This window comes from Tursiops truncatus, chromosome 1, assembly GCF_011762595.2.
Source record: "Tursiops truncatus isolate mTurTru1 chromosome 1, mTurTru1.mat.Y, whole genome shotgun sequence".
Lineage (NCBI taxonomy): Eukaryota > Metazoa > Chordata > Mammalia > Artiodactyla > Delphinidae > Tursiops > Tursiops truncatus.
In genome coordinates, this window is record NC_047034.1 from 78,220,034 (window position 1) to 78,240,447 (window position 20,414).

General features: G+C 40.5%; 1 protein-coding gene across 17 annotated transcripts in view; it reads right to left on the minus strand.

The window, feature by feature from the left end:
- PDE4DIP (phosphodiesterase 4D interacting protein) overlaps positions 1-20,414 on the minus strand; it is a 223,861-nt gene that overhangs the window by 177,769 nt on the left and 25,678 nt on the right. Inside the window, exon 1 of one of the 17 annotated variants that reach the window (XM_033860629.2) lies at positions 11,401-11,767. The exons of 15 other annotated variants lie outside the window; for them this stretch is intronic. In XM_033860629.2, coding sequence (XP_033716520.1) covers positions 11,401-11,420 — 20 coding nt within the window. In that variant the 5' untranslated portion in view covers positions 11,421-11,767. Of the gene's footprint in view, positions 1-11,396; positions 11,768-20,414 lie in introns of those variants that run through there. One more of the 17 variants, XM_073808820.1, reaches the window with a different exon arrangement.

The window sequence follows — 20,414 nt, forward strand, 5'->3', positions numbered from 1 at the left end:
CATTTCATAAACATTTATTGAGAAGTTGCTTCTCAAAACATACATAAAGGTGAAAAAGAAATGCCCTGAAATCAAGGTGCCCAGAGTTGTCTACTGGGGGAGGTGGACAGGATTCAAAGAGATAATGAGTAGAAGGATGAGATTGAAAACAGAAATCTCAGAACGTAAATGAGACAGCAATTATTTTGTCCCGATGAGAAGTGGGGGGTCTAGGAAATCTACAGAAAACAGAGAACACTGAATTCAGGCCTTGGAGGATAGGTATGAATACATAAAGAAACATGACAAAGGCCCCCAAATAGGAAAATAAAGGGTGTGTTCAGGGCTTTATTTTGCTTCCCCCAACCTGAGTAAGTATTAACTGCTCCTCAGGACCCCTTCCAACTTCCTTTTTACCTTTCCCCTCCTCAAGCCTTCCTCCCCCAAACTCTAACCCTGAGGCAGGAGTATTAGGGGGAGTCAAAGGGAAAACCAGTTTTTCATCTACACTTCCCTCCTCAAACACGACAGCTTCATCTAACTACTTGGAATCCCTAAAGGTGATTTAAAATAACATCAGCAAGAAAGGATTAGGACTAAGATTTATACTAGAGTAAAAATGTGTACAGATACTGGCTATACAGAGTAGCAGCGAATCCAGAGGAGTAAAAAGGCTGGGGGGTTACGACGGTAGAAAATACAAGTGAATATCTTCCTTTTTAAAAATTTCTTACTATTTTTATACTAAAAGGTTAATTCTTCTTTAAAAAGTTAAGGAACATGTTCTGATCTATTTACACTGGTCTTCTTTCAAGGCCCTTGATAAAAGATAAAATATGTAAGGGATTAGTCTCAGTGTGGCCGTCTCAGATAGTGGGGGATGTGTAGTACGACAGGAAGATTGCCCAAGTTTGCTGTTTACTGGGGCCCAAACACACACCCTGTTCTAATTCCATATTTTTAAAGCTCGTTTGACATGATTTTCTAGATTCTGATTCAAATAAAAGAAATCTTTCTAATGTTCAAGCATCTCTTTTTCATGTTTTAAATTTATATCCACAATCAACCCTTGCAGATATAAACGGGCCAGGAGGACGAGGAGAACTGTGGCCTACTTTCTTTAATACGTGATGCTTCAGCTCTGAGGATTTTTGAATGGTAGGGTTTCACAAGTAGTGCCAACTTAGAAACAAAGACATCTACAGGTAATAGTCTTCAGACTGCCTGTGCGTAACTTTACAGTTCAACGTGTTTTCTTACACTGGAATTTTCCTCAGCACTAATCTTGAATTAAACGACCGTTATCATTATATTGTGGACAACCATTGCCACCCACCACCATTTATTGACTGACTGATACTTTCCGGGCATTATCTCATTCAATTCTCACAAAATTCAGTAGGTACTGTTACCCCTATTTTACAGATGAGGAAACAAGAGGCCTAGAATGATGAAGTAATTTGCCCAAGATTATCCAGCTAGTTTGTGGTAAGCCTGAACTTGAAAGCTGTATCTGTCTGACTCCAAACTTTTACTCGTCCAGTATGCCCTATTTCTACCCACACTTTTGCCAGAGGCCTCCTTTGTACCCGCCTGGACTCCAGGGAAATGACCCTTGAGAAAGTGAGGTGAAGGGAAGTGTGGGCAGTGCTGCTGTGGGGAGGAGATGCAATTTAGACTCAAATCCTGACACAAATTTGTTTCTTGGGACACCAACCCATCCCCAATGCATACAGAGCTCACAGTGGAGTATTTGAGTACTGGTATAACAGATGCCATGTGACAAATGAATTAAAATCCTAAAAAGGAAGTGGCAAGTATGACTTTTTACATAGGTTCTATCCTGAAAAGTGAGTCATCCACTATTTTATACTTCCCTATCTCTACCCACATTCCTCCAAATATTCATGCCTCCCCTGAATCCTTTCTGTAATAACACTTGGCATTGTCCCTAAAAGACAAAGGGAATAAGCTGACAGCCAGGAGAGGCGATGGAAATAGACACAATCAAAATTGGGAAGGCCCTTAGTGAACAAGCTCTGAGACTTCTCAGATCTTTTTTTCTCTTGCCAAGAGAGACACTGAGTATATCTTCTCTGCTCCAAATATTGCCAATATCCCCCATTTGGCAACAGAATTGCAAAAACATACATTCAAATGCAAATAGGGTAGAAGTCACAGATGCAGAGCACAAGACTGTTGTATAATAAATACAGCGAGATTATAATTTTTTTTTCTCATCTCAAGACCTATCATTATAACCTCTGCAAGCTAGAATGCTTAACTGGCAAAGCCCCTCAGAACAGAGAAAGCATCACTTGTGAGTCTCCCTCTGCATGCTGACTAAGTGTGAGCTGACTTGGCATGGGTACAGTACCATCACTTTTCTCCAGTACAGGCTGCAATTACACCCTTCACTCAACAGGATCTATTCACTGAGTGTGGCCGTGGCCAGATGGAACTCTGGGAGGCAGTTTTCTGTAGTGCTAAGTCCTCAATAACTACCAGGAGCTACAAGCATCACTGTGCATCACTGTGCATCTGCAACAACTTGAGTTTTATGACTTATTTTCCTCCTGCACTGTCTTTATCCTAAAAGGAACTAACATTTTTCATGCTGCTATTCCTCAAGGTTCAGAGAAACCTCTTAAACAGATAAAAGGCCGTTCAAATAATTATTTTCCTCACTTTGCCTTATGAGCTTATTAGACATGCAAATATCTAATAAATTCTCTTCCCTGTCCCCTGCATCAGCCAGGACACTGACATCACGCTTTCAAAAGAGATGTGAAAATAATCTTCTCTGAATTCAGCCACATCACTCAGGGATGGTATATGGTCTCTCCACCTACTTCTGAAACTTAGCTTGTGCTTTTTACTCTTGGTCCTGGCAATGCAGTTTTCATTAACAACCACTGTTCACAAGGCACTGGGGAATGCCGAGGCTGTGGCTCGGTCTATCTCAGAGCCCCTGACCAAACATCAAGAGATAGATGATTTTTTTTCTGTTTTCACCTGATCTTTTATTTGCATAATCTTTTACTTTTTCCTTCCTTTATAGTGCCTGATTTTAATGATTTTTAAAGAATTATGTGTTCTTTCCAGAAATTTTGGAAAGGAGAAATGTGTACAGGAAAAATAAAAAATACAAAATGCTACCACTTAAAGGCAACATTGAGAAAGATTTTCATGTATTTCTTTATAGCTGTTCTTCAGTTTATATACCTGTATGAATTCCACAAAATAGAAATAACACCGAACATGCAATTTAGCATCTTGATTTTATTCCTATTATTGTAATGAGAGGTTTTGAGGATTGTACTTTTAGGGGAAGAGGAAGAGTCAGGGGAGGAGGAGAAAAGCTGCCCATTAACCTGCCCAATATTAGAAAGAATGAATCTAGAGTCTTCCTTCTCAGTGTGGTTTTACAATGTACTGGAACAAAACTTATAGAATCCCAGAGGATAATAAAATTAACTGAGGGTTACCAAGGGTGGGGGACTGTTAAAGCAGTAAGAGATTCTAAAGCAGTGCTGAAAAATGATTCGAACAGCTGACCCTGAGGTCTCGGGTCAGTAGGGAGATGAATGAGGAGCCGATGGCCTGGAAGATATGAAGGAGTAAGTGATAAGGTAAACTGAATATTCAGAAAGCATGAAGAGATGGAGGAATTGACCTTGTGGTCAGGGAATATAATTTCAGTGTTAAGGATCTTAAGGATAGAGAACTTGGAGTGAGGATGAGCTACAAAGGATGGCTGTGTTCATGGTGTGCTGAAGTGATTTAGAGTTAAGGAACTGTGAGGTCAAGTTACAGCAGTAATATACACTTGTGCATTGTGACCTGTCTAGAATGTCAGCACCCTGAAGGCAGGGTTTTTATATCATTCACTGTCAGCTACCCAGCATTTAAGAAGTCTAGATCGTAACAGGAATTTGATGTATATTTCTTAAACAACGAATAAATACCATTTGAATGTATAATGGCATCAAGATTTGATAACCTGCTGTATCCATTCCAGAGTAAAGAGACACCTACCAAACAGATATTCACATGAGCCTTGCAGGGAATGTTCTCTAGAAAGTTCTTAACTGAGGACCTGCTATGTGCTAGAAATATTGTAAGATACTGAAGATTTAGAGACAAAAGACAGTGCCTTCTTCCAATAAACTTATAGAGTATGTAAAATACCAAGTAAACTAACTAGCCACATGCAGTAACAGAGAAGGCAGAGTGTGCTCTGGCTATAGAGAACATCCAGAAGTAGATTCCAAAAATAATTCCAAAAGGAGATAATGCTGAAACTAACCTCTAAAGAATAAACAAAGTTATCCTAGCAAAGGCAACGCCAGGTGTGTAGGCGGGAACAACTGGTATATTAAGACCCACTCATAATAATTTTAGCTCAGGATGAGTAAAGAGACACCAGCTCCCTAGGTCTTCTGGCAATAACTCTGCCCCCCAAGGCACCAATAATCTGGAAATCTATAAATAATGCACAGAAGAATCTTTTCTAAGACCAACTCAGTTCCAAACTTTACATGTTGTCACTTGGTAGAATAAATGTAAGTTTCTTTCTGCTATAAAAACATATACTGACTTAGCTTTAAAGCAGCATAGAAGGGGTGTTATCCATAATCCCATAACCAAATACAGCAACTATTTTTTTCTCTCCTTGCAATAGACATCCTAATGTGTTTGCAGAACTTTGAAGTAATTTATATCCACTTTTACTTTCTTATATTGAAATTTTCTGTTTATCATTTCAGGAAACACTTTAGGATGGTAACAGAGATTAATAGCAATAGTGAAGCATTTTACCCCGGAGAGGCTAAAAGTTGAGAATGTTGCTACTGATTCACCTGCGATTATCCTAGGATATGCCATTTTATGTCAGTGTGCCTCCACTTCCCCTTCTGCAATATAGGGACTCAGGTCTTGAAGAAGATATTTAAATGGAATGAAATATCCTTCATTTTAATATGAGTTATATGAGTCTAAACCCTGAGCAATTTGCAATGTATTTTCAAGAACTAGAAGTGTTTGACACAGTTATTCTACTTCTGAACATCTATCATTCAAAAATAATCCCATGGAAGAAGATGCTTTATGCACCTAGAGTTTATCAAGAATTACTTATAATAGTCAAAAACTGGAAACCTAAAGGACTCACTATAGGGTACTGATTAAGTAAAGTATTATAATATGACATGACGTTATTCCACATTATGAATAATAATGCTCCACATTATGAAGTGGAAAATATATTCTCAAATTGTATGAAGTGCTAGAAATGACTCAGTTTTCTTTGTCAGTCAATGCTTTCTACATATCAGCAGTTATTGCTCCTTTACACTCTTCTACCTTGGCCAGGATAAGTAGACACCAGGTGCAGGTTACCTCTTCCCTAGTTGGCCTTGGAAAAGCAAAGGGAGAAAGACGTTTCTGCAGAATGGAACACACAGAAAGAAAAGGAGATAATGAGATAATGAGACAGATTAAGGGAAAATGTATTAGAAACTACTAAAATGCTATGAAAAATACAAGTTGTTGTTGTTATAATAGTCTATGACTAGTGAAGTGCTTCAGCCATGAAAAAAAAAGAAAATTCAGATCGTGCTTGTCTTGATGATCATAGAGCTCAGAAGATGTCCTGAGACAGAGGTAAACAAGTCCTCAGTGCTTCTGAATGTTTCAAAATAGAATTGGATAGAGCTACCTTGGGTCACCATGACATCTCTTTTATTCTGGACTTTCTTCTAACTTTAAATGCTATTTGAATTTTTGCCAGGGACAACTTGTGGAATGTTCTGAGCCCAGTTTGGAATTTTATTTATAGAATAAAATTTCAGTTTCTCTGCCCATTTCAATAGGAGCAGTGTCCCAGTGCATCTACTGAATGGATGGATACTCCACACAGCCTTGTATAAATTACCCTTGAGCCACCCAGAATGCAGAGGGCCCTGTGATGAAGGTCAGCCAACTTATCCTTTCAGAGACAGAAATAACCACTTCCCAGACTTCTGGTATTTTACATCCAGCCTTAGCATGTAAGCTGCAAGAAGAAGGGGGTCCAGTCTGATCTAGTGTATAGGAAATAAGAAAGTGGGAGTGAAAGCACTGATGGAGATAAATTTCTCAAGCCTAAATCCAAGCATAGGCCTATTTAAAAGCAGATCAGAGTTGCAAAGGCAGAGATTTTCCTACCTCAAATGCAGAAAATTAATCGCTAGAAGTGCTGAATGTTAAATAGGAAATCCAATGTCCAAACATGTTTCAATTATAGAATTATGAAAAGTAGCATTTTCCTAATAAAAAGCGCTGTAAGCAAAGATACCAGAATCAACCAGATCTTCATGCTCCAACGCCTGCTTAACCTCTCTAGCTTCAGCTCCCACATCTATAAAATGGGGAGAAATGCCATCTCTGGTTGTAACTATGCGTTAGTAAACAGGACTCTCTGCTAACTCACCACAAATTCAAAGAGAAATAAATGTCCTTGCTTCCTTTAGGCTGAGAGTTAATACTGAGCAGAATAATTGCAAATAAGCTTTAAAGGGGTATCTTTTAAATGCAATATAACTGGGGTAAATGGGCGTTTTGTCCTACTTGAAGGCTACACTTTAACCACGTGGGAGAGGAGAAACAAAATAAAGAATTTTAAAATTTTGAGACCAAATCACTATTTTTCTTGGATGCTACTTCCCTTCTCCAAATGTTCACAGCCATGGCAGGCAAATACAATCAATGCTTGCATTTTGTTAAATCAAATTACAGGGTAAGGGAAAACAAAACAAAACAGACTAATTAATTTGCTTTCCTTTCCTAACCTTCAGTCTTAAAGGTAGCCCCTAAATAGTTCAAGTTCTCTTTGTCTTGAGTTGTTTGTTCAGGGAAGTTGTATAAGGATCATATATGATTTATCTGACTTTTATTCAGCTTTCCTATATGCTAGAAACAAGAAAATGTCCATGTAAAAGGGGAGGAGAATTAGTAATGCCTTTTCCAGCATTTAACAGTGTGGCAGGCTGAATAAGGGCTCTCCAAAGAAGTCCACAGTCTTAATCTCTGGAACCTGTGACTTTGCCACTTTCATGGCAAAAGGGACTTTCAGATGTGATTAAGGATTTTGAGACAGTGAGATTATCCTGGAGTACCCCATTGGGCCCAATGTCATCACAAGGGTCCTTGTGAGAGATACACAGGAGAGTCAGAATGAGAGAGGAGGAGGTGGGATGAAGGAACAGAGGCTGGAGTGATGCCATTGCTGGAAAGGGACCATGAACCAAGGGATGTGGACAGCCTCTTTAAGCTAGAAAAAGGCAAGGAATGGATTCTTCCCTAGAGCCTCCAGGAGAAACACAGTCCTGCTGACACCTTGATTTTTGCCTAGAAGACCAATTTTCAGACTTCTGACCTCCAGCATTGCAAGATAATAAGTTTGTGTTGTTTTAAGCCACTAAATTTGTGGTAATTTGTCATAGCAGCAAAAGGAAACTAATACAAACGGGGATTCTGAAACACTCACACTGCTCTAGGGAGTTGCTAGTCCAGATACATGAATGCTAAACATTTAGAGCAGCAGAAGCTGTTTGCCTGTTGATACTAGACTAACGAAGCGAGCAAATCACCTTCATCACCAGGTTCCTCATCACCTCCATGAGTATATTCCTTGGACAACTCTTTCCCGATTCATGGATATCAGTTCAGTTAAGGACCAAACTAGCTCATTAATTTGCTATTCCAGAAAAAACCACGCTCTCTCCAAATGATTTAACCAAAGAGACTGACAACAGTCAGGCAACATCCCTGGGAAAAAATACTCCCATTGACTTGTAGAGGGCAGATGATATCCAGCTGGGAGTAGGAGATATTTAAGTTTGAGAACTCAAATACTCAGCACCCTGTCCTTTGTGGGTAGACTGAGCAAGATAAAGGATATGGAGGCTCATGTGAAGAACCCCTCAGAGAGGGGAATTTCCAGAACTGCCAAGAATGAAATTTGGGGATAGAATCATAGTCTTAAACTTATTCATAAGCTTAATCACAGTCAGGATAAGTAGCTGGGTTCAGAAGCAACTCAGAAACCAAGTCACCTACAAGACTCAATTCAAGTGAAGCAGCTAAGAGAATAGGTTTTGGAATTAGATAGTTCCAGGCTATATTTCTTCCTCAGCTGTGTGTGTTACCTGGTCAACTTTTAAATCTAAACTTCAATTTTCTTGTCTTAAAAATGACTATAATAACATTTACTTCAGACCTCATAGGGTTGTGAGCATTAGGTGAAATAAAGTACACAAAGGGATTAACACAAAAGCTAACAAATGCAAGCTTAATATAAGTGGTAGCTTTAGAGTTAATTTTTATTCTTTGAATCCTCCAGGTTGTGCTTCTCCACTGTGCTCCCAGAACTGCCAATGCATATGTCTGCCTTAGCCTCTATTAGAATTATAGACAACAAAGTCAAACCCTCAAAGGCAGAAACCATCTCTCTCATTCATTGTTTTACTCTTAGCATTCAGCACAGTGCCTCACCTGTATTGGGCTCACATTTAAAATAAATGTTTATGAACTGATCTTAGCTTCCAGTTAGGAAGTATCTGAGACATCAGTTACGATATATGATTACAGGATTTTTCCATCTGTGACCCACTGGGTGGTGAAATAATTGAGTCATACAAGCATTTTTTTTTTAAAGGAAAAGAATAGGGTGGGGAAAGATCAGAGTACAAAACACATAGTAAGGTTAACTATTGTTACATGACACATTTGTTTCAGTTACATATGGGAGTGTACTTGGTTGTAATGTAAATACATTTCTTATTGAGGGTAGGGATAGAAAAAAATTGTGAACATAATGACTCTTCTACTTCAGCAACATTTGTTATTTTCTGTCTTTTTCACTTCAGCCATTCACTTTTTTAAAAATTTATTTTTAGCCATGTTGGGTCTTCGTTGCTGCGTGCAGGCTTTCTCTAGTTGCGGTGAGCAGGGGCTACTCTTCGTTGAGGTGCGCGGGCTTCTCATTGCGGTGGCTTCTCTTGCTGTGGAGCATGGGCTCTAGGCGCGTGGGCTTCAGTACTTGTAGCACATGGTCTCAGTAGTTGTGGCACACGGGCTTAGTTGCTCCACGGCATGTGGGATCCTCCTGGACCAGGGCTCGAACCCTGTCCCCTGCATTGGCAGGTGGATTCTTAACTACTGCACCACCAGGGAGGTCCCCATTTCAGCCATTCTGATAAGTACATAGTGGAATAGCATTGTGGTCCTAATCTACATTTCCCTAATGACCAGTGATGTGGAGCACCTTTACGCTTTATCTCAGCCCTTTGAATATCCTCTTCATAACCACTTTAGAAAATTATTTGAAAGTATCTACAAAAGATGAACATGCATTTCCTATTACCTAGAAATTCTGTGTATTTACCCAAAAGAAATGTGTGCATATGGTCACCAAAAGACATGTACAGGAATGTTCATAGCAATACTATTCATAATAGCCCCAGATGCTCATTAACAACAGAATGGATAAATACATTTGATATATCTACACACGATAGAATCCTATATAGAAGCAAGAATGAATGAACTACAACTACACACAATGTGGAAGATTTGCACAACATAAGATTGAATGAAAGAAGCCAGATAAGAAAAAGTACACAGTGGAAAATTTCACTTACATAAAGTTCAAAACCAGACAAAACTAATCTATTGTGTTAAAAGTTAGGATAATGGTTATCCTTGGCATCATGAGGGCTTCAGGGGTGCTGGTTCTTGATCTTAGTGCTCATTACATGGGTATGCTCAGTTTGTGAAATTAATTGAACTATACACATATGATTTGTGATTTTTCTAACTTATTTCTGAATTTGTCTGAAATGGCTATATCTAAAGTTCAAACAAGTTAATAAATAATACTTTGTTTTAAGTGTGAAAAACATGGATAGAGAGCAAGAATCCCTGATACACTCACCCTCATTACCATCAAGTGGTCACCTAGTGTTTGCTTGAATAATTATAGGCAAGGTCAGGAACCTATTTGCTGTCCAGGCAGGTCACTTGTTAGAAAGCTTTTCCTTTACAGTAAGCCATAACTTGCATCTTCACAACTTGCTCCAGTTTGTTGCACTGTCCTCCTAAGAGATTCCAAATCGATCTAATTGATCTATTCCCTCTACCACCAGCTGCTCTTCAAATATTTGAAGGGAGCTACCATGTCCATGTCCCCACCCCAAGTCTTTACTTCTCCAGACTAAAAAGCCCCAGGTCCTTTGGCCACCCCTCAAGTGCGGTTCTCAGTCCCCTCGTGTCTCTTGATTGCACTCCTTTTATCTAGTGATGCTCGGAACAGAGCACTAGCCTCTAGGAGAGGCCTGTGAAGAGCAGAAAAGAGCAAAAAGTAAATCTAGATAGTGAACTTCTTATCAATACCCTCTAATCTTCAATATGTCCTTTCTTCCAAGTTCACATTATACGGTTCTCTCCTGTTGAACAATCAGCTAAGATCCGCCAGGTCTTTTCCAAAGTACTGTTAAGCCCCACATTTACCTTCTGTGTTAGTACAGTCTGCCCTCTGTTAGGACTCAGAACACGTATCTGGCCCCGCTCCAGTTCTCCAAAGCTAAATCTTGGAGATGGAGGCCTACCTGTTACAGAAACACCTCTGAATAGCCTTTCCATCACCCTTTCCCCTTAAAAACAAAAATGAAGTCTTTGTCTCAAGACATCATCTCTTATCCTTGAATAAGCCCCATTTTAAAGTATATTGGGGGTGGGGGGAAGCAACGGGGCATGGAGGAAACACAATTCCACTGTGCATCTCCAAAATCTGACCTAAAAGCAACTGTCACCCCGACCTCGACAAAGCCTGAGCAATGACGGGCACCCTGGTTTGTTTCTTTCTCCTTTCCTCTCCCAGCATCAGTTCCAACTGGAAACTCTGGAGATGAGCATTGCAGGCTCTGCTCACTCAGTCCATTGCCTTTGTGTGACTAGTAGAGGTTGAGTAGGAAAACGTGTCAGGGTGAGAAGGAATCTGATATTTTTCAAGATAGCTGACATCAAAGGTATCTCTAAAGAAAGACCTGGGGGAATCCCCTCTCATCTGTGGAACAGTTATAAGACAGAGAAACATTTCTACAAAAACTTCCAGGCAGCCTCACTGGATATCCTTAACATCAAGACTAGGTGGAAGGGAGATTCATTAAGCAGGAAAACACCAGAGAACAGAACATGTACAGCAGGACCAAGAGAAGCAGGCCGGGAATTAGGGAGGGGAGGCAATCGAAAGAGAAGCTTTCAAAGGCCCCTAGTGGCGAGGGGCGACCTCTCCAAAAGGGCGCAAGGGCAGGGGTGGGGTGGAGGGACACTAAATCCGGAACGCGGCGGGGGTCGGGGGGGAAGAAGCAGCTCACCTACCTTGTCCACGTCTGCTCCATTTTCCAGGCGCTGTCCTTACTCGCGGGGCGCTCCTCACCCGGGAGTGGAAGGAGCCTGGGAAAATGAGAAGCCTGGCCCACGATTCTCCAGCGCAAGGAACCTTTCCTCCCCAGCTCCCTCTTTCTGTGTCGGAGAAGAGAGAGCTCTGCTCCCCGCTTCTTTAGAAAACCGATTTGACGTGGCCAAACATCCAGCTAACGGTGCTACGGACACAAGGGAAGGACTGTTCTCAGTAGGAAGCTGGACGTAGAGCGGAGCGGTGCGCGGAGCTGTTTTGGGAGCTGGGGCCAGAGGCAGCCCGCGGTGTGCGCACACACTCCCAGGCTGAGACACGACTGGCTGGCACGAGTTGCTCTGCACCAGCTGAGCTGTCAACCGCGAGGGGAGGCGGGGCTCCCCACAGCCAGTGTGCTGGGGCCGAGCCGGCCCAGGTTGCACGCCGCCGCCTGAACACACCCTTCCTTCTTCCCTGCCTGGATGATGCTGGCAGAGGAGCAGAGAGCTTAGAGGCCTCCTTACCCAGCCCTCTGTCCCTCGCCTGTCCCACTGAGAGGCTTTGGAAAAAACCAGCCAACTGTCGGGAAAATTTGGAGAGGAAGTCCTTTTGTGTGCCTGCATCACCCCACCCACAGGTAACCCCAGAGCCAGAGCTGGAGTCTAGGAAGGTTTTAGGTGCAATCGTGGGTGAATGCAGATGCAGACACTAAATGATCACAGGACATGATGTTATTTTCTTAGAGATCTGATATGTTAGTGTCACCACTGATGGGGAGACCAAGAACCTTCCTCGGTAAGGGAAGCATCCTTACAAAACCTTGCAGCCTTATTAGCTGCCTCCATCTCAGACATCCTGCTTTTATGGTATTCTCTCTCCCTGGGTTTCAATTTCCCAAGCACAGAGGCTACTGGGCTCTTCCACTAGCTTCAAGAGGGCAGAGGGTTCCTGAACTTCCCAGAATGCAAGAAAAGCTTCAAGACAGTAGCCATCAGGACCTAGGATCTTCCCTATAACTGTTCTAAGATCATGGAAAGGGCTCTTTGGGGATGGTGCTGCCTGAGACCCTGTATCATCTATTTATGTAACAAAGTTTAGACATGTCAGACATTCTATAATTAAAGCGCTTACAGCCTTCAAGCTCCTTTTTAGCTCTAAAATAAAAACTTTTTATTAAGTGACATAATCACTATTATTATTAGCATTACCACTGACCTTTTTTTTTTAATTTGCAGAAAGCTTTATAGTGCCCACATGTGGCAATGTTGACATAGTTGTATTCGTTTCACAGATGATAAATTTGAGAACAAAAACGCTGAAGGTCTCTGTTAAGGCTCTGATACAGGCCGTCTTCTACATGGTGTGGCCCCGGAGACATGTCCTCTGAAGAAAAGACCAACAAGCCTTCTCTAGAATGAATTGATTCTCTCAGGTATCCTAAGAGGTTAACTCAGGAAGGACCCTAGCATGCCTAAGTATTGCTGAGACTGTGGGGAGCCTGTATTCTTGGGGCACACTATCATTCTGCCTCCCATCTCTTGGGTTAGTTCCCCTAATTATCAGTACAGAATAAGGGTTGGGAGGGCAGGGTAACGCTAAAACATTTGAGAGTTCAGAAGAAATGTCTGAAAGGCCCCTAGGCTAGAACCCCCCCAACCTCAACACAACTAGTACCTAAGACCACACTGCTCCTGAGCTTAGAACGTTTCCAGGAAATGTTTTAAGGTCCAGATTGACCTGATTGACAGGGTCAAGCCTGTCCAGATTGACAAGGCTCACAGGTCACTTCTCTAGAAAAAAATCTCCTGCTGCCTCTGAAGCCAAAAAAGAAAGAAAGAAAAAAAAGGGGGAGTAGGGAGAGTCAGAGTTCCATCTTCCATACCAAAGTTGGTACTATATTTAGTTTTGTCTCAAATCAAATTATGGGCTACTGAGTTTGGAGAGGAACTCTGTCTACAGCCAGACATGTGCTGCATTGAAGAAATTATAGCACTAACTAGATAAACTGTGGAGTCCCAGAAGCGAGGCTAGAAAATATGCTTATTCATTTTTAAAATAACTTGTTTACTAAGTTCATAACACATTCATTGTAAAAGACTTGAAAATTACAGAAAAGTATATAGAAAGTAAATTACCCATAATACCCAGAGATAATCAATGTTAAAAGTTTAATTTCTTTCCAGTCTTTTGAAAATATATCATTTAACCCAAATGCTGACTCTCTCTTACACATATAAGAGTATATTATTGAAAAAAGAAATTTTTTTTGTTTTTAAAATTAAATGCATTGTCAAAAGAACTTTTTGTCTTATGTTTTAAAAGAAAATATTCACCCACATATCTACTCCTCTAGCACAACAGTTTAAATTTCTCCATATTCCCTACAATTATTATCCATATATATTACATACCTATTTGTATAGTTACAATTACGTACAGCTTAGACATGTTTATATCCTCTTTTTCATTTATTAGATATTTGTCCATATTGTTAGAGAATGTTCATATTTATTATTCTAATGATTGTATATTATATAAATCAATGTAACCATAGTTTACTTAATAATATTCTATTACTGCATAGTTATGCTGTTTCTAATATTAGACTCTCATAAACAATGCCTTAATGAAGTTTTCCTACCTTCATTATTTTAGTCTTTTGAATTATTTCCCTAGTATAACTTCTTAAGGTATAGGAATTTTAGGATAAAAGGACCTTCTAATTTTAACATATTGCACAGCTTCAAGAGCACTAGGATTTATCATTTTAATTTTTCCTTATTTAATAGATAACAAATAATAGTAATAAGGTATTTTAGATATCTGTCTATATCTATCTATATGGTATATAAATAATTTAATGTCATCTCATTTTACTTTATATTTCTCAGAATACTAACTAGTAAGTAGTATTCCTCTTGTATATGCTTACTTGAAAACCATTATCTGTGGTAGCTAGTCATGAAATTCTGCTGTGTTGAGTCACTGTATTAGTCATCTTTTTGCTGAAACAATGCTGCTTAACAAAGAGCTCCCAAATATCAGCATTGTACAACAAACATCCAGCTCGACTCAAGGATCTGTGGTTCAGGTATGGCTTGGTTGGGCATGGGTTCAAGTCTGCTTCATGTAGCTCTCATTCCAGGACCCCCACTGAAGAAGCAGTGGATACCTGGGGAATATTCTTCTCATGGTAGAGTACAGGAGTGTAAGAGAGTTGGCAGAGACTGTGATGTCTCTTAAAATCTCTGCTCAGAATGCATACATTGTCCCTTCTGCCATATTCCATTCCCCAAAGTAAGTCACATGGCCAAGTCCAGAGTCCTTGGTGCAGAAAAGTACACTCTGCCCACAGAGTACAGAAGGGGTGAGTATTTTGGAACAACAATAAAATCTACCAGTTACTGTCAATTTCCACTGTTGTACTGATACTTGAAGACAATATTTGTCAAGATGAAGTTTTCATCAGCTGGGGTCTCTGAGTGACTCTGATGATCAGTGTTCCTGCTGGCCCAAACTGAACGTGTGGAATGAGCAAGAAATACATTTTTGTTGTATTTCAAAATGTATACAATTTGTTGTATTAAGTTACTGAGATTTGGAGACTATTTATTACTGCAGCATAATGTGGTCTATCCTGACACACTTTTTAAAATTTTTTTCATTTTATTTTATTTTTTTAACTCATTTTGAGACCAAGGCAGAGAGAAGACTATAGATCCCATGGATCATTATGGTAAAAAGTCACACATCTTCCTTTTTGCATATCTTTCCCAGTTTTCTGGATTAGAACTCAAAGAATCTGGATAGATAATGTTGTTAAATTAAATCAGTTAACGTTATTCTTTCCTGAGTACACTGCTTTTGCAATGGTCAATTGATTGTGCTTCAGGAAATGTCTAAATTGATGATAAGGGACAAAAAATAGGAAAGTATCTCTGTCTTCATACTCAGCTCCAAATACTCCAGTGGTACTTTTACCTTCCACTTATTTAGTTTTTTGAATTTCCTTTCCCTTCCTTCTCCCCAGCTGGACTCTGGGTAAAAAGGACTATTGCTCCTTTTTTTTTTAATTTAATTAATTTATTTTTGGCTGCGTTGTGTCTTCGTTGCTGTGTGCAGGCTTTCTCTAGTTGCAGCGAGTGGGGGCTACTCTTTGTTGCGGTGCATGGGCTTCTCATTGCAGTGGCTTCTCTTGTTGCAGAGCACGGGCTCTAGGCACGTGGGCTTCAGTAGTTGTGGTGCGTGGGCTCAGTAGGTGTGGCTTGCAGGCTCTAGAGCGCAGGCTCAGTAGTTGTGACATATGGGCTTAGTTGCTCTGTGGCATGTGGGGTCTTCCTGGACCAGGGCTCAAACCCGTGTCCCTTGCATTGGCAGGCAGATTCTTTTTTTTAAATAAATTTATGTACTTATTAATTTTTTGGCTGCATTGGGTCTTCACTGCTGCATGCGGACTTTCTCTAGTTGTGTTGAGTGGGGGCTACTCTTCATTGCAGTGCGTGGGCTTCTCATTGAGGTGGCTTCTCTTGTTGTGCAGCACGGGCTCTAGGCATGCGGGCTTCAGTAGTTGTGGCAGGAGGGCTCAGTAGTTGTGGCACATGGGCTTAGTTGCTCTGCAGCATGTGGGATCTTCCTGGACCAGGGCTCAAACCCGTGTCCCCTGCATTGGCAGGCAGATTCTTAACCACTGCACCACCAGGGAAGCTCAGGACTATTGCTCTTGATATAGATTACTCCATGAACTATAAGGTAATAATAAACATAACCATGTCTAACATATTTTTGCCATATTCTCTTCTAAAAGTGTTATATGTACCGATTCCTTTCATCCTCACAATAACATGATGAGATAGGCTCTAGTTAACTCTGTTTTGTAAGTGACTACTTTGGGACACAGGGAGGTAAAGTATGTTGCCTAAGTATACAGAGCTGATATCTGAAACCAGTCTAGCTCCATAACATCATGCTTAACCACTCACTATGTGCACTGCTTCCCCGATTTTGACCCCTAACAGTCACTGAGACTTAGATAGGAGGACGACGTCTGCAGCGTCTGTCGTTTCACTGCCCACTGCAGTTGGCTCAGCTGACTTGGTTAGTCAGCAGATGTCTCCTTTGTCCCTCACAGCTTCATGTCTACCTCTCTAACCCTGGGTTTAAAAAATGTCCTTTGCAGAGAGGAATCATTCTGCAGCCAAGAATAGAGTGTCTGTGGTAAAGATGGCCACAAATTCTTTCCTTCTTCTCCCATTGAGAGGTGGAATCTAATTCTCCTCCCCTTTAATCTTGGTTGGCCTTAGACTTAACTGACTATAGAATACAACAGAAGGGATGTCTGGGCCTGCCAGGGCTAATTCAAAAAAAAAAAAAAATCCTTGCGCCTTCATGCAAGACTCTTGGAGGTACTTGCTTTTGAAGCCCTGAGCTGCCATATAACAAACTCCCATGCTAAAGAAACCATGTGGAGAAGCCCTGACACTGCATGGAGACAGGAAGGGGCCTAGTTGAGCCCTCCAGCTAGCAGTTCCCACCAAGGTGTCTGGCATATGAGTGAAGCAGTCTGGGACCTTCTAGATCAGTTCAGCCATCAGCTGGATGTAATCGAGCAGCTCCAGCTGTGGTTATATGGAGTAAATTTGCCCTGCTGGGTTACGCTAGAATTACTGATCCCTAAAACCATGAGATTTAATAAAATGTTTTTTGCGTTGAGCCATAAGTTTTGGAGTAGTTTACTAAGTAGCAATAGATAGCGGAGCCATATTGGGTACCTGTAAGTGGGTTGTTGCTATAACAAAAACCTACACAGGTGGCAGTGTCTTTGGGACCTGGATGCAGCAGAAGCTGGAAAGACCTCTAGGAGAGGGTTAGTGAATGCTGGAAGGACACTGAGGAGACTGCTAGAGAGACTGTGAAGGACAGTGAAGAAAATATCATTGGGGGCTGAAAAAAAAAAATGACCTGTGTTATATACTGGCAGAAATTTAGCAAAACCGTTCCCCGTGGGAATGTGGAAAATAGAAAATGCACCTAATGAATTGGTAGATCTGGCAAGGAAAATTTTTAGGCAGAATTTCAAGCGTACTAACTAGTTGCTTTTAACCACATATGATAAGATAGGGATAGAAAAAGATGGGCTAAAAAAAAAAAAAAGAACCATTCAGTTTTTAAGCAGAATTTAGAGTAAATATAACCAAGAGTTGCTAGATTCAAAAATCAAACTGCTTCTCTCATCTTCAGTTTCTCCAAATAGCAAACACTTTCAAAATAAGTAGTCTCAGGGAAAAAAAAAAAAATCAAATCCAAGATGTAACAATTAGACACATGGTTAAGACCTCAAGAAGGTTTAAGGTGGCACCTCATATACCATTTCAGTTAAACAAAGAGGCCAGTACGAATCTTAAGGGTGTGCCTTTCCACTAGACAAAAGAGCTTCTAAAATTTTAAGGGCCCATTATTTTACAGCAGCCTCTCAGGCAGCCCAAGGTACAGAAGACCTTGTTTCAGAATAAAAAGTGGTATGTCTTTTGTCTAGGAGACTTGATTATAAATTAGTACAAAAGATGCCCTCAAAGTTTTTAAGCAAATTGTACCAGCAAGGACTGAAAGGGGTTAAGAGAACATGGCATGAAAAGATACCTTTGGACCTTCAACCAGCTACTGAGGGAAAGCAGGCTGAGAAAGTTACCCAACTGCAGAAAAGGATCATTTCCTATGAAAAAAGAATGACTCAAAGAAAAAACCCCAGAGGACAGACCCCAGAAGCCTCCTCTTCACCTGAACTTGATTTAGATGATGAGATTCTGGACTTTTGAACCGACCCAGTAAAAGTTATGAAACTTCTGGGGGATTTGGGAGGAAGTAAGCAATGCATATAGTAATGTTTATGGCCAAAAGGTGCAAGAATATCATAGATTAAAGATGGTTGAAAATTCTTCGCTACTTCTCTCATTGAGAGATGGGGTCTAATTCTCCTCCCTTTGAATCTGGGCTGGTTTTAGTGACTTTCTTGACCCATAGAATGTGGCGTGAGGTCATAAATTCTGAGGTTGGGTCAGCTTCCACCTAGGTCTCTTGATATACTGAGCTGCCATGAAAGAAGACTGATTACCTTGCTGTAGAGACACTGAGGAGAGGCCCCAAGACAACTTGTGAAATAGTCAATATTACCCAGCAGTCCACATGAAGGCACCAGGCATCACTTGGATTCTATGCCTGATGTGAGTGAAGTTGTTTTGGGACCTCCAGAGCAGCCTTCAGCTGAATACTACTGAGTGACCCAGTGAATGCCACATGAAGCAGACAAATTGCTCAGCTGAGACCTGTCCAAATTCCTGACCCACAAAAATCACATGATATAATAAAATGGTGTTGTTTGAAGTACGTCATTATGCAGAAATAGACAACTGGAGCAATGCCTTAAAATGTACACAATAATTCTGATACATTATTTCATTCATTCATTCAAAAATACTTACTGAGGACAGTTATGTGTCAGGCACTATTCTATATACTAGGGACACAGCAGTTAAAAAATAACCAGCAAAGACCCTGTTTTCATGGGGTTTACAGTCTACTGGGATAGACAGACAACAAACAAAGAAATAACTACAATATGCCAGATGGTGATAAGTGCAATGAAGAGAAACCCAGCAGTGTTAAGAGAGCATCCCAGCAAGGCAACCCTCTTTTATAAATGAGGAAATGGGGCCTTAGAGAGACTAAATGATAGGTCAGTAAGAGAAACAGGTTCCCAGGTATAGTAAAACTGGAGCTTCGTGTGGTGAAAAACTGTCCAACAGAGTTCATAAATTCAAATCTGTTATCTGCATTATTAGTGCAACAGAGGAATCTAATTGGCAGAATTGAGGCTTGGATGGATGTACCTGGTTACCCAGGCCATGCAAGTAACCTGGAGAGAAAAGGTTATAAGTACTATATGAATTGAAAGATCTGCCCTTCAGTAGCTGGAGTGGGGCAGGGGCTGGGGAGATGTGTCTCTGGGGACTATACAAAGTAAGTGGCAGCTGTGCCTCAGAGCAACAGAAATCAAAACCAGGAACAGTTTATGAGAGATTGGGAAATATCCCTTGGGATAAGCAGAAATCCTTGTGATGGAGAAGGGGGCTTTGTAAAATACTTTATTTCCTAAATGAAAAGGTGGGAGTTCAAAGGTAGCTAATGCTCATGAGACTTCATTTATTCCCACAAGCTGATAAAACTCAGGGACAGTTTGGTTACCTTAGTTCACTCAATTCAACATTAGTTCAACAAATGCTTACGGAGCATGTGCTAGGCATTGTACTACATGTTTAAAATCTAATGTGGGAAGTGAGGCAGGAATTCATCAAACCAAAATACAAGTGAAATTGTGTAAGTGCTACCATAAAGGTACAAAGAGGAACATAAAGGAGGGAGTGATTAATTAAATCTGATTAGAGAAGGTTTCATAAAGAAGGTAGTGTCTGAGTAGGGTCCTGAAGGATGCCAGGGATAAAAAACTTTATCATATATTAGGATTTCAAAAGACAGTAGTTTTATTTAAAAATTTAAATTTTCATTGGTAGAAGGAGAAATGTTCCCAGTCTCCTCTGAGTGACTGCCTAGGGTCCCATTCATTTGGAAGAACTGTGCAGCAAAGCTGATGTCACTGGCTAAGGGAGACTTGGGTTCAGATCAGCCCTGTCAATTTGCAGCTTTATGATTTTGACAAGTTACTTAAACTCTCTGGTTTAGTTTCCTCACTTGTAGAATAAGTGTAATGATAATGACTACCTAATAGGGTAGTTGTGAGAACAAAATGAAATAATACAAGAAAAGTGTTTAATTCATTGCCCAGCACATTTTAAGCATTCAATAAATCATAGCTATTCTTTTGTTAATGTTCGCAAACCAGGCAGGATTCCAACCCTGTATAGAAGTTGTGAATTTTAATTTCAGTTCTGCTCCAAACTGCTCTCTTGGGCTAGGCCAGTGACCCAGATTTTCCATTTCTCAGCTC